At 46.8% G+C, this 14149-nt stretch overlaps 1 protein-coding gene across 7 annotated transcripts in view; it reads right to left on the reverse strand.

Annotated features, from left to right (window-relative positions):
• Positions 1-14149, reverse strand: part of ZMYND8 (zinc finger MYND-type containing 8) — a 143659-nt gene that overhangs the window by 74645 nt on the left and 54865 nt on the right. For 6 of the 7 annotated variants that reach the window (XM_021718348.1, XM_021718347.1, XM_021718346.1 and 3 more), the window contains 5 exons: positions 12211-12429; positions 8703-8816; positions 6073-6165; positions 4838-4925; positions 617-672 (listed from right to left, as the gene is read on the reverse strand). In XM_021718348.1, the coding sequence (XP_021574023.1) occupies positions 617-672; positions 4838-4925; positions 6073-6165; positions 8703-8816; positions 12211-12429 (570 nt within the window). The remainder of the gene's footprint in view (positions 1-616; positions 673-4837; positions 4926-6072; positions 6166-8702; positions 8817-12210; positions 12430-14149) is intronic. The other variant, XM_021718344.1, reaches the window with a different exon arrangement.

Here is a 14149-nt window from a genome sequence, read left to right on the forward strand (position 1 = left end):
AGGGGGGAAGGAAGAGGACAGGGTAAGAGCGGGGGAGGAGGGACAGAAGGGCAGTTTTGTGCTCTTGCATCAGGAACTTAATGAAGAAAGGCTCTCAGGCCGTTTTGGCTGCCAGCCTGTCCTGCAACCACCAGAAACCCAAGAGGCTCAGTTCACCCAGGCCACCAAAACTGTCCCTGCGAGAGGGGCTCTCTGGGGCATCTGGGCTACTCTCTGAGAAGCAGCCAAGGCCTCCCCCCAGAAGTCAAAACCCAAACCTCTTGTGCAACAGGACTGAATGGGACCGGATGCACCGCCAGGCTGCGGAGCCAAGGCCAGAAATTACAAATGTAGGTGGCAAAGAAAACCCCTGATGCCCAGGGCTTGCCCATGACTTACAGGGGAAAAACAGAAGATCGTTGCCATCTTGGACCACTGCTAAGGGAAGGGTGCTTTTTTTAATGCACTGGGGCCCTCTTTGTTGTTGCTTTTACTATCACGTAAGAGTGGGGCGTTGTCCGTGCCTCCAGAGTCTAACATCCCCGCGGTACCACTAGAAAATTCTGCACATGAAACCGAGAGCTGCCCCAGCCCATCACTCTGGGTGCCTCTAAAACAGACCGTGAGAAACACATACCTCATGTTCACAGATTTTGATGACTACTTTCGCTATTTGCGTCAATTTGTGATTTCCTAAGGGAATAAGAAAATAGGATTAATTCTAATGGCAACACTATAACACCGGACTGGGGACTTCACTTCCATCAACAACGTTTTAACTTGCTTTCCCTCAGGATTAAACTTTTATTTTATTTTTATTTTTTTATTTTTTTATTTATTTATTTTTTCTGAGTTGGAGTCTCACTCTGCCACCCAGGCTGGAGGGCAATGGCCGCTCCTGGCCACCGCAGCCTCGACCTGCTGGGGTCCAGCGATCCTTCCACCTCAGCCTTCCAAGTAGCTGGAACTACAGGTAGGATTAAGCTTTTAAAGGTTAAAAACCAAAAGTTTCTGGCTCAAATTATGTAAGTCTTCCCATCAAAGCCAACCCATCTCTGGCGCCCCATGCAGTCTTCTCTGGAATCGAGTAATTTATGTGGGGCTTCCCTAGAGATCATGGATTAATATTTGGTAAAACATTTGGAGGGTCGGGCGTAGTGGCTTATGTCTGTCATCCTAGCACTTTGGGAGGGCGAGGTGAAAGGAATGCCTTAGCTTAGGAGTTCGAGACCAGCCTAGGCAGCATGGTGAGACCTTGTCTTCACATTAAATCCAAAAATCTCCAACCTGGCCAACTTGAAAAGACCTCATCTCTACAATAAATTTTAAAACTAGCCAGGTATGGTGGCAGACGCCTATAGTTCCACCTACTTGGAGGGCTGAGGTGGAAGGATCACCTAAGCCCTGCAGGTTGAGGCTGAGGTGGCTGTGAGTGTGCCCCTGCAAAAATACAGTCTGGGCGACAGAGTGAGACTGACTCAAAAAAATAAAAAATCAGCCAGGCATGGTGACACACACCTGTGATTCCAGCTACTTGGAAGACTGAAGTGGAAAGATTCACCTGAGCCCAGCACGTCGAGGCTGTGGTAACCGTGAGTATACCACTGCCCTCTAGCCTGGGCAACAGAGTGGGACGCCAACTCAAAATAAATAAATAAATAAAAAATAAAAATGCTTTGACATTCAAAGTCTCAAATTGGTGCAAAGGACCCTTATTCACCGATTGTCCCAGACTCTAATCCAAGCAGGGAATGGGGGAGGGAAGACAGTTCACTACTAAGCAGCTCTCACTGTCCTGTTAACTCTCTAGAAGCCTGTTAGGCGGCAGTGTGAAATGTGCCCATTTAGTCAGTGAGTAAGCCAAGGCTTGGAGGCATCACTTACATGAGAACACCCAGCTAATGAGAGGTCTTAGCCTCAGGTCAAACGCTAAATCCTTCACCTTCGTACTAAACCAGAGTAAAAGTCACATTTTCTTTAAACATTATGGTATTTTCAGAAACCGTAAATCTGTTAACAAGAAGATTTCATACACACACAAAAAAAATACCTAGATTCCTGGTATTCCTAGTTTCCTCAGAAAACCTGGTAACTCTGTAACCAACAGAGCACTGGAGTTGCCTGCAGGAGCCTCTCCAGGCCAGGAAGAAGGTCCCTGCTCTCCATCATCAGTGGCCATCACATGGCCCCTAGCCTTTTTTGGCTAGTGCTGCCATTTTTTCCTTCTACCTCAACTCATTCACTTGCCAGGACGGGCCTTTCTACATATTTGAGTTTGTAATCTTTCACATGAATTCTCAATGTCTTGTCCCTTCTCTCTTCCCTGAACCCTCAGCCCTGCTATTAAGTTAATAATGCAGTATGTGTGCTTAGAGCACTCATCCACTGTTCACATATCTTTCCCTAAACACTAGCCAACAGTCTACACTAGGCCCGAGGGGTTTGCAGGGAATAAAACTTGGTATTAAAAGAGCTTCCAGTCGGGCTCAGTGGCTCAGCCTGTAATCCCTCGCTTGGGGAGGCTGGGGTGAGTGGATTGCCAGAGCCCGCGGGTTCGAGACCTCCCTGGGCAACTTGGCAAGACCTCATCTCTACAATAAATCAAAAATTAGCTGGGCATGGTAGCGCGTGCCTGTAGTTCCAGTTACTTAAAAGGCTGAGGCGGAAGGATCGCCTGAGCCCAGCAGGTCAAGGCTGTGGTGACCGGGAACAGCCACTGCACTCCAATCTGGGCGACAGAGAGAGACTCTAACTCAAAAAAAAAAAGAGCTTCCAAACTGAGCTCGGTGGCTCAGCCTGTAATCTCGCACATTGGGAGGCTGAGGTGAGTGGATTGCCCGAGCCCATGGGTTCAAGACCTGCCTGGGCAACTTGGCTAGATCTCATCTCTACAATAAATCAAAAGATCAGCCGGGCGTGGTAGCACGCGCCTGAAGTTCCAGCTACTTGGAAGGCTGAGGCGGAAGGATCGCCGGAGCCCAGCAGGTCGAGGCTGCGGTGGCCGGGAGCAGCCACTACACTCAGTCTGGGTGACAGAGTGAGACTCCTCCCCCCCCAAAAAAAAGAGCTTCCATTCTAGAAAGCAACTCAAACATATAAAAACAGCACCATTTTAAAAGCTTGCTAGGAGTCACCATGCAGAGGTACAGACTCTGTGAGAGTCCCTCACAAGAATATCTAGCATGATCTGTGACATCTGGGAAGACTTCCCAGAGGACTTGGAGGCTAAGACTGAAGGATGCAGGGACGTCATCAAGGCAAGGAAGGGAAGAGTATCTCAGCAGGGGAACTGAGCACAAGAGGACCTGGGACAAGAGCAATGGGTGAAACAGGGCACTGAGATAGGATACTTCTGACCAGAAGACAAGAAGGCTGGAAGAGAAGGAGGGGTGGTGGAAGAAGATCTCCCCATTGTGCTAAAAGGCTCAGCCCTCTACATGCGAACTGAGAAAGCTTTATCCAGAATATAAAGAACTCCTACAACTCAATAATAAAAACACAAAGAACCCAATATTTGAAATGAACAAAAGACTTGAAAAGGTATTTTACCAGCTAGGTTCTGTGGCTCAGCCTGTAATCCTGCACTTTGAGAGGCTGAGGTGAGTGGATTGCCTGAGCTCACGGGTTCAAGACCCGCCTGGGCAACTTGGCGAGACCTCATCTCTACAATAAAATAAAAAAATCAGCCAGGCATGGTAGCACATGCCTGTAATTCCGGCTACTCAGAAGGCTGAGGCAGAAGGAGCACCGGAGCCCAGCAGATCGAGGCTGCAGTGGCTGCGAGTGGCCACTGCACTCCAGTCTGGGTGACAGAGTGAGACTCCAACTCAAAAAAAAAAAAGAAAGGTATTTTACCAAAAAAGATAAACAAATGACTGATGAACACATGAAAAGACACTAAATATCACATGCAATTAGGGAAAGACACATTAAAACCACCATAACATAATATTAAACACTTTCCGGAACGGCCAAAATTTAGAAGACAGACAATATCAAGTGTTGACAAGGACGCAGAGCAGCTAGAATGCTTGTATACCCTGCTAGTTGTGTGTAAAATGATATAACCACTTTGTAAAAACAGTTTGGTGAAATATGTTATCTAGTTGAATATAAACCTACTGAACGATACAGCAATACCCTCCTAAGTATTTACCCAAGAGAAATGGAAACACATATCCACAAGAGGACTTGTATGAAAAAGTTCACAGCCATTTGATTCCCAACAGCCAAAGCTGATAACACCCCAGTATCCATCGACATCAATGAGGAAAAACTGTGGTATATTGATTGCATAAAAAACCCTCAGCAACAAACCACTAATAACACACAACAACATAGACGAACCCCAAAATATTACTCTATGTAAAACAGCTCGACTTAAAAGGGCACAATCTCTATGACTCCACTGACATGAAACTCTGGAATATACAAATCCAATCTAGCATGACAGAAAACAGACCAGTAGCTAGTTCGAGAGTGGGTTTACTGGAAATGGCAAACTGGGGATTTAACAGGCTGAGAGAAATGTTCTTATTTGGGTTTGTGGTTATGCATTTGTCAAATTCATCACATGCAAACATGAAATCTGTGCATTTTATTTTATGCAATTATCCCTCTATCATAAAGTAAGATTTTTAGAAACAACAGCAAGAGGCAGTCACACCACGTAGCCTCGAGCCACTGGGATGTCAGTGAAGTCAATGCCCTTCTTCACACATATTAGCAACCTGTCCTCAGGCACTCTCAGTTACCGGCCCTGAGGCAGGGCTTCAGAGCCTGATTCTTCATGAAGGGTGGGAATCAGTGCGACACACCCAGTATGCTCTCCTTCTCCGGAGTCATCTGGGCCACTCACCCCCATTATAAATGATGCAGTTGTGCAGAATCCACTTGGCATCAGCCAGGAAGGCTTCCGTGCAGCCATACATTTTCTTTTTAGCGTTCTAGAAAGAGAAGCCACGGCGCATCGTCAGCGAATCTAGACGAGCCAGGGTCAGTAACACTTGTGTGCACACATCATTTTCTTAGCAGTCATTTGCCAAATTAATTAGGGCTCTTCTACCATTTCCCCAGATGCCGCTTTTTATTTTAACCTGGAACACAGACTAACACATGCTATTATTTTTGAGATCTATAACCCTATGAAAAGGCACTCACTGAAATTACCACAATATGTTGAATTTTCCCATCTTATAACATCTGTCCTGTTACAAGCAATTCCTTCCAATGAACAGGGCATTTTATATATTTATATATTATTGACTATTAGTCATATGGTTACACATAAAAGTGATGATAACTCAATTAAATATTTATTATCATCCCCAGAAGGGGAAACTGAGGTATGGTGATATAACAGAACATGTCCAAAGTTCCAAAGCTACTGATTTACAAAGCAAGGGTTCCACCCTATCTCTTTTGAATGCCTGACTTTTCCCACCACACCATGAGGGAGGTGGAATTTTCTAAAACAGACTGGATTTATTGTTTTGGGATTATCAAGGCAGATAATAACAAATGATGCTTCCTCCTCACGGATGTACTGCATTACCCATATTTTGCTGTAAGCAGTCTGAAAATCAGCACCAGGATGATATGCACGATCTACAGAGTTAGAAGTGCAATTTTCAGCATGGAAATTGAACGTAAACTTTTAAAAACACCTTCAGGCATTAAAGAAATATTCTTTCAGTAAAACAAGTTCTAAGAAGCCACATCTCTACTGCTAATCTAGGGGCTGCCCAGACACTTCATTTTCTGTTCCTCTTTCCTGTTGCTCTCATTAGCACCTCCGAAAGCAAGAGAAGATCGGGTCACTAACTCTTAGAACCTATGGCTTTTTCAGGTTAAAAGGTTAGGATCACACGCAGAAGTGTTACCAACGAATTTCAACACGCCCCTGCAACCTTGGGAGAATGTTACAGAGGAAAGAAGTCAGAGGATCAAGAGGCATTCTATCTGCATTAAAATGGAGCAAGGAAAACGTAGAGAAATCATCTGACTTGAGACGGGGCATGGGGAGCAAGGGAGGTTCTTTAGTCATCTCACAACCATGGGCTACAACGGTGAGGTTCTCTGACGGAGGCCAACCTTTTCTAATGTACAAAGGTCCATGGGATGGAAAATGTATTCTGCGTAGTCAGGATGCTGTTCCAGTGGAACGGGCTTCTGGAATGCGTCTGTCTGTAAAAGAAAAGACACGCACAGGAACAAAACCATCACTGCCGTGAAGACCAAGTGTTCATATCAGCAAATGACTTAAAAAATGGTGACGGCCAGGCTCAGTAATCTCAGCACTTTGGGAGGCCGAGGCAAGTGGATTGCCTGAGCCTGTGGGTTTGAGACTAGCCCGGGCAACTTGGCGAGACCTCGTCTCTACAATAAATCAAAAAAATTAGCCAGGTGTGGTGACATGCACCTGTGGTTCCAGCAACTTGGAAGGCTGAGGCGGAAGGATTGCCTGAGCCCAGCAGGTCGACACTTGGGTGGCCGTGAGCGTGCCATGGCACTCCAGTCTGGCCAACACAGTGAGACTCCAACTCAAAAAAAAAAAAAGAAAAAGAAAAATGGAGACAAGTTTTCAAACAATGTAGCGCTGAAGGTTTCCACAAAAGATGACCTTGGGAGCTCCAAGTTGGTCCACTTTCTAACTTTATCTGCTTATGGATAATCATGAACTCAATTGTGATTTGGTTTTGTTATTTGTTTGGTTTTCAATACACACCCAAGTAACAGGTCCTATTCTCTTACATTAAGATGGATAATTATAATACACTATCAGTCACATTAGACCTGGGCTCTGAACGAGGCTGATCTATACCCCGTAGAAGCTCATAATCAAAATTCATGACAAAGTGGCATCCAGCTACACCTCAAGATGACACACCAAAGAAAGTCCCTTAAGAGCCAACAGGTGGGCAACTTCCTTGGGCCCCCTCCCACTGTGGGAGCCTTTCTATCTTCTAAATAAATCCTGCTTTCTAAAACAAAAAGAGCCAACAGATATTTCACACATGAGAGAAAATGCAGACAGAAAGATTTTGCAGCCAGGCGCAGTAACTCATGTTTATAATCCCAGCACTCTGGGAGGCCAAGGCAGGCAGATTTCGGAGCCCAGGAGTTTGAGACCAACCTGGGCAACACAGTGAGACCTCAGTCTCCATTCAAAAAAAAAAAAAAAAATTCAGTGGGCACGGTGGCGCACACCTGTAGTCTCAGTTATTCAGGAGGTTACTACTTGGGAGGCTGAGGTGGAAGGATCACTTGAGCCCAGGGGGTTAAGGTTAAGGCTATGGTGAACCATGATCTCACCACTGCACTCCAGCCTGGGCGACAGAAGGAGACCTTGCCTCTAAATAAGTAAATAAATAAATGCATGCCTGGGACTCTGCGTTTATGCATATTCCTTTGACCTGGTAGGACTCTGAGGAGTTTCACAAAGGGCCACCAGCAAGCCAGGTGGTAACTGCCCTCTGTGCTAATCAGAAGGGGGAGACTCACCCTCAAGTTTATTTAGACTCACTTGTAGAAAAAATGTCTTAAGCACTGGTTATGTTGTCACAGTATCTTTTTTTTTTTTGAGTAGGAGTCTCACTCTTGTCATCCAGGTTGGAGTGTATTGGCACGCTCACGGCCACCGCAGCCTCAACCTTCAGGGCTCAGGCGATCCTTCTGCCTCAGCCTTCCAAGAAGCTGGAACCACAGGTGTGCACCACCGTGCCCGCTAATTTTCTTGATTTATTGTAGAGATGAGGTCTTGCCAAGTTGCCTAGGCTGGTCTCAAACCCCTGGACTCAGGCAATCCTCTCGCCTCTACCTTCCAAAGTGCTGGGATTATAGACGTGAACACTATAATCCAGCCAAATAATATCATTTTCTAAAACAAGTTTTTTTCTGCCGTTTTCCTGAAAAACTATCATGATAAATCCACAAACCACAATGGCTATGGTGTGAGTAACCTTCACCACTGAGTTCAGTGGCACACTCACGGCCACCGCAGCCTTGACCTGCTGGGCTCAGGCGATCCTTCCGTCTCAGCCTTCCAAGTAGCTGGAACTACTGGTGTGTACCACCATGACTGGCTAATTTTTCTTGATTTACTGTAGAGACAAGGTCTCGCCAGGTTGCCCAGGCTGGTCTTGAACCCCTGGACTCAGGCAATCCTCTCACCTCCGTCTCCCAAAGTGCTGGGATTACAGGCATGAGCCACCATGCCCGGCAAGATTTTCTTTAAGGGGCAAAGGTTCTTCCTCAAATCCCATTTGAAAATGGAAGGAACTAGACTAGTTCTCTCCCTCTATGGAAGTTTCACTGGTTGACCTTGACCTGAAGGCTCCATCCCCAGACCCTGATTATAAATAAACCGTGCTGCACTCAGCTCTTCTCATGAGATGGAATTTTACTCACTCCCTTGGGAAGGAACACACAGCTCCCCCTTGCCCAATGGGGTATGAGGTTTCACTTAACAACCAATCGGAATCTAGCTCCCCGCCAATGTGCTACTGCATGTCACTTCCCGATTCAACTCCTCTGAGACACAGAGGGCTCACGACAGTGCTGACTGCCACCCTGCATCAGGCTTAATTGACAAAGACGGAAATGGGGCCACCCTCGAAGGTCCGAACAGCATGTGAGGTGTCTGAGGAGCTAAGCCGTTAACAGAACAAAACAAACGTCACCGTGTTCGTGTACGCTGATGCCAAGAGCCGCGCTCTCCTTACCCCTGGCTGCTTCATCTTCTGAATGGCGAACTTGAGCAGGTAGGACAGCTGCTCGATGGTGAGCATCGTCATGGCCTTGCTCTGAGTCTCGATGCATTCTGCGACCGTGATTTTCTATAAGTCAAAACCATGTACAAGTGTCCAGTTAGGAAAAAAGCTGCTATCCATGTACTTACTTCCCGTTCAGTCCATCTTCTCCATAAACTCACACATAGAAAGTGATTCTCATCGACGTGAGACGAGCTGTTGGGCTTGGCAAAGACGCCAATCTACCAGAACAAAATGTACTACATCAGTGGGTAAAAATCAAAAGCACATCGACCCATTTATTATCTTATCAGTATTTTTAGCTCATGAAGACATGATCCAGGACAGGTGTGGGGAGACAGGGACCTGGAAAGTGGTCATGATGATAGCCCTTGGGTTTCAAGCATGGAGTATGAAAGCAAAGGCCGCTGATGGTTTCAGGGTGATCATCTCACAGGATGAGGACTTATCAACCACTTATCCTGGTCCTCTTAAGGCTCTAGGCTATCTCTCAGGAAACTGACAAGACATTAACTCAAGGACATTCCCTTGTAGAAAGGGACAGACTTCCTGTAGAAAGAATACAAGAAGAGCTGCAGGACATCCAGGCAAACTATTCAAGAAGCAAAGTCTCCTGTCTGTCTCCATGGGCAAGAAATACCATTTCATAAGGGAAATTCCCATCCAAAGAGAGACCCACAGAGATGTCTGAAAGCAGATTCCACTATGTAAATCTGGTACTATATCTTAAGGATTCAGACTCTTCATATAACAGCAACAACAAAAATAGCAAATTCTGATGATGTCAGGAAACACGCCTTAACCATCTGTGTCGGGAGAGCTGAGAAAAGTTTTCTCCAATTAATTTGGATTCTGTTTCCATTCTTCACATCTCTGGGGCCTCCAAAAGGAACTCTGAGATGTGTCTCGCCGGTTGTCGAGGAAAAGGCCAACACAAGTCACTCAGAAGCTGAAACAGTGCCTGACACACATGTCTGTTTACTTAGCTACCAGGGTCTGAACAACCAGCCTCTCCAGTAGACTGCCTGAGCATTTCATCCCTGGAGGAGACTCGGGGCCCTGGGTTGGACACAGAACACCTGCCTGTTTGAATCCCAGTTTGTTTCCAGGTAACTACCCGTGGTGACCACTTGGGCTGCCGGCCCAACTATCATTCACTCCTTCCCAGCCTCGACCCTGTCTTCCTGGTTGGTAGTCCCTGCCTCCCAAAACACCAAAAGTACCAGAGAAGCATTTCTCAAAGCTTTTTTGTTTGCGCACTGGTGAGCCAATGCTGCCCAGTGAGCCCAAGGGCAAATCGGCCAAACTCCCCTGCTTGATAAAAACAGATGCAAAGCTGGGCTCGTGGCTCAAACTATAATCCTGCGCTTTGGGAGGCTGAGGTGAGTGGATTGCCTGAGCCCGCAGGTACGAGACCGGCCTGGGCAACTTGGTGAGACCTCATCTCTACAATAAATCAAAAAAATTAGCCAGGCGTGGTAGCACGTGCCTGTAGTTCCAGCTACCTGGAAGGCTGAGGCGGAAGGATCACCGGAGCCCAGCAGGTTGAGGTTGCTGGCCACTGCACTCCAGTCTGGGGGACACAGTGAGACTCCAACTCCAAAAAAAAAAAAAAAACAGATGCAAGGAGAGACTGCCTCCTCTCAGGAGAACTTTCTCCCTATCCAAGTACACATCCCCTCCACAATGAGATGGAAGGAGCTAGCTCTGTGACAACTGGCCTGGCCCTGCCTCTGGGTTCTCCCCATGGGTGATGATCACCAATCCCTTTTGTGTCAGCCAGCTTTCATCAGGAACTGCTACTTGCATCAAGAACAATACCTGCAGCAGAAGAGTCCTATCTGAGCCACGATCTTTTCTTGCAATATCATTAAACAATCAGGAAGACTTGGTCAAGATGGAAGAAAACCGGTAAAGGATCCAGTTCCCATTCTAAATGTCGTAGAATGAGGTCAGGCTCTGGGCACCGAGGAGGGCACCACTGAGCAAAGACATCCTATGTGTTTCTCCATCCAGGGTAGCCCAGAGAGCACAGGGCCATCTCTTGCCAGTTCACGGGCAGAATGCTAGCTACAGTGTCATCGCCATGCTGATCCGACGTCTGACTTCTTTTCAGGCCATTTCTTATTCTTCTCCGTTCCCCACACAAAAGCGCACCACGGACACTGCCCTGTAGCTTGCTGAAGACATCTGGGCAGTTTTCCCATTTCACACACAGAAAGCTTCCTCACTGGGGATCGAACTCCAATGTACTTTTGAATCCAAGACACAAAGACTCTGTAGATGACATTCTTCTTCTCAGCATTTCAAAAAAGCATCATCGCTGAGGGTCACCAAGAACAGGAGCCACGCACAGCAGCGGAAACCCAGCTCACTGGTTTTAAAGAAGGGCATTTTGGGCTTGCACAAACACGGCCTTCCTACGCACAGTGCACTGCCGCCTCTGCCTGGAAGGCCTCCCCCAAATGGTTACATGGCTCCCTCCTCCCTTCCTCAAGTCTTTCTCAAATCATAGCGAGGCCCGAAAATACCCTGCACACCCCTGGACCTTCTCTTTCTATCCTGAACTTGTTTTCTCCAGAGCACTTTTCATCTAACTCATTATATATATGTAAACTTTATTTATTTTGGTTCTCATCCTTTTCGGCTGAAAAAAAATATGAATCTTGCCTGTGTTGGTACACTGTCAAATCCTCAGTACCAGAAAGGCACAAAGGAAAACTTGCTGGCTGGGCACAGTGGCTCCTGCCTGTAATCCCAGTGCTTTGGAAGGCAGAGGCGAGAGGTCACTTAAGGCCAGGAATTTGACAGCAGGCCAGGCAAAACAGCAAGATCCCATCTCTACAAAAAAAAGGAGGCTGGTGTGGTGGTACACACTTGGAGTCTCATCTACTAGGGAGACAGAGGTGGGAGGATCACTTGTGCCCAGGAGTTTGAGGGCGCAGCGAGCTATGAATGTGCCACTGCACTCCAGCCTGGGCAACAGAGCAAGATTCTATCTCCAAAAAAACAAGAAAGGAAAAAAATGCTTGTTGCGTGAAAGAAAGCATCAGACGGCCACCACTCGGAACACACAACCAAAACTGGTCTTCCCAGCTTGGCTACGGCAGATGATCCAGCGAGGCAGCAGGGAAGAACATCCACGAAAGGGGAAGACCGTGAGAGCATTTCAGAACGTGGGAACTGCTGAAGATTCAGAGACGCTGCAGATCTCAAAGCGATCCAATGACCCATGAAAAAACAGAAACAATATTCAGTGCAACTGTCTTTCCAGGAGCTGCAGGGCTGTGGCCATGGCCAACGTTGGCCCCAAAAAAGGGGGTGGCCAAGACAGAGCAGGTGGAAAGCAAGAAACGGCTCCCTTCCCTCTGTCAGGAATATTTGAAAAATTAAAAACAAAAGAAGAAAGAGGTAGGAGAGGAAACGAAGCAGGCAATGCATTCATTCATCAGGAACTAACCTCACATTCAGGACAAAACCAGTCCCCCTCTGGTTCCGATGTCAGTCTCAGACACTTAGCGTGATAAACCCGGGGACAGAGCTCACAGCAAAGGACTTGGCCTTCCCGGTGACAAACCCAGCAGTAGAAATCATTCCGTCCATCCTGCGGTACAACATCAACAGGGTCTGTGGTGAGTGGCTGCTTCATATAGTAAAACGGACCATGTCTTAGTTCTGACTGAAATGTAGGCAAGAAAGACAGGTTTGGTTTCAAAACAAATGTGCATTCTCAAAAGGAACTTGAACAAGTACATCAATAACAACAAAAAAAATTACAGCAATTCCACAGATTCACTAAAAAGTCAAGCTACCTTAGTTCCTCTACTAAATACAGGATCAGCGGGCCAATAGACATGAGGATTTTTCTTTCTTCTGTTTTAAACAGGGCATGATTGACAGCTGATATCTAGGAGGTACGAGGCAGCCCTCGCAGGACAGCGCAATGGCTACAGCCCAGGCATTCCTGGGTTCCAATTTTAACTCGACCATTAACCAGTTGCATGACCTCAGACAAGTCCCTTCACCTCTCAGCTTCAGTTTTCTCATCTGTAAAACGGAGACGGTAATATCTGACACTTCCTGGCATCATGTTGGGATTAAATGGAATGATAGCCTATAGACATTCAACACAGCACCGCCATTACTAACAACACTACTAGGGATAAAAGCCCAACTTAGGAAGTCTGGATGTGCAAAGCACAGCAATTTTCCCCGAGATTCTTTAAATAGTAGGCATTTGGACAATAGACCAATTGAGTTAGAATGACCCAAAATCAGTCACCCATTTTTTTAAGTCTACCCACAACATATAAAGTGTTTATGAGCCAATGAGAAGCTTCCTAAAGCCCTGATACTTCAACATGGCAGGTACTCTTATTTGCCAGGGAAGCACAACTCTTATTTAAAATCAACACTGGCCGGGCTTGGTGGCTCAGCCTGTAATCCCGTGCCTTTGGGAGGCTGAGGTGAGCGGATTGCCTGAGCCCGCGGGTTTGAGACCCGCCTGGGCAGCGAGACCTCATCTCTACAATAAATCAAAAAATCAGCTGGGCGTGGTAGCGCGTGCCTGTAATTCCAGCTACTCGGAAGGCTGAGGCGGCAGGATCGCCGGAGCCCAGCAGGCGAGGCTGCGGTGGCCGGGAGCGGCCACTGCACTCCAGTCCGGGCGACAGAGTGAGACTCCAACTCAAAAAAATAAAATAAATAAAATAAAATGAACAATGGAAGGAAGATAAAATGGGTTGGCCAACTCATGAGCACTGGACCTCTTCCTGGACCAAAATATCAGAAATGTTTCTCTAATAATGTATTATAGAATCCAGTTGGCCAGGTGTGGCGACTCAAGTCTGTAATTCCAGCACTTTGGGAGGCCAAGGCGAGAGGATTGTCTGAGCTCACGGGTTTGAGACCAGCCTGGGCAACTTGGCAAGACCTCGTCTCTACAATAAATTAAAAAATCAACCGGGCATAGTCGCGTGCGCCTATAATTCCAGCTACTTGAAAGGCTGAGGCGGAAGGATCGCCTGAACCCAGCAAGTCAAGGCTGCGGTGGCTGTGAGTGTGCCACTGTACTCCAGCCTGGGCGACAGAGTGAGACTCCAACTCAAAAAAAAAAAGAATCTAGTAAAGCTACATTCCAGACACAAAAAAAATCACTCAGAAGAAACTCATAAGGAAAATGACTATCAGAAATCAACATGAAATCCTATTTAGGAAGTACAAGATAGTCCAGAGAAAACGTTGAAAAAGACCTGTGAATCGGCTGTGTGACCTTGAGAAGACTGCCCAACCCACTCTGAGCCTCAATTCCTTGGCAATAAAATCGTGGAGAATACCCGCCTGTGGTCCCATCTACTCAGGAGGCTGAGGAGGGAGGATCACCTGAGCCTAGGAGGTCG

The sequence above is a fragment of the Carlito syrichta genome, unplaced genomic scaffold, assembly GCF_000164805.1.
Source record: "Carlito syrichta isolate Samal-C Ts95f unplaced genomic scaffold, Tarsius_syrichta-2.0.1 Scaffold312118, whole genome shotgun sequence".
Lineage (NCBI taxonomy): Eukaryota > Metazoa > Chordata > Mammalia > Primates > Tarsiidae > Carlito > Carlito syrichta.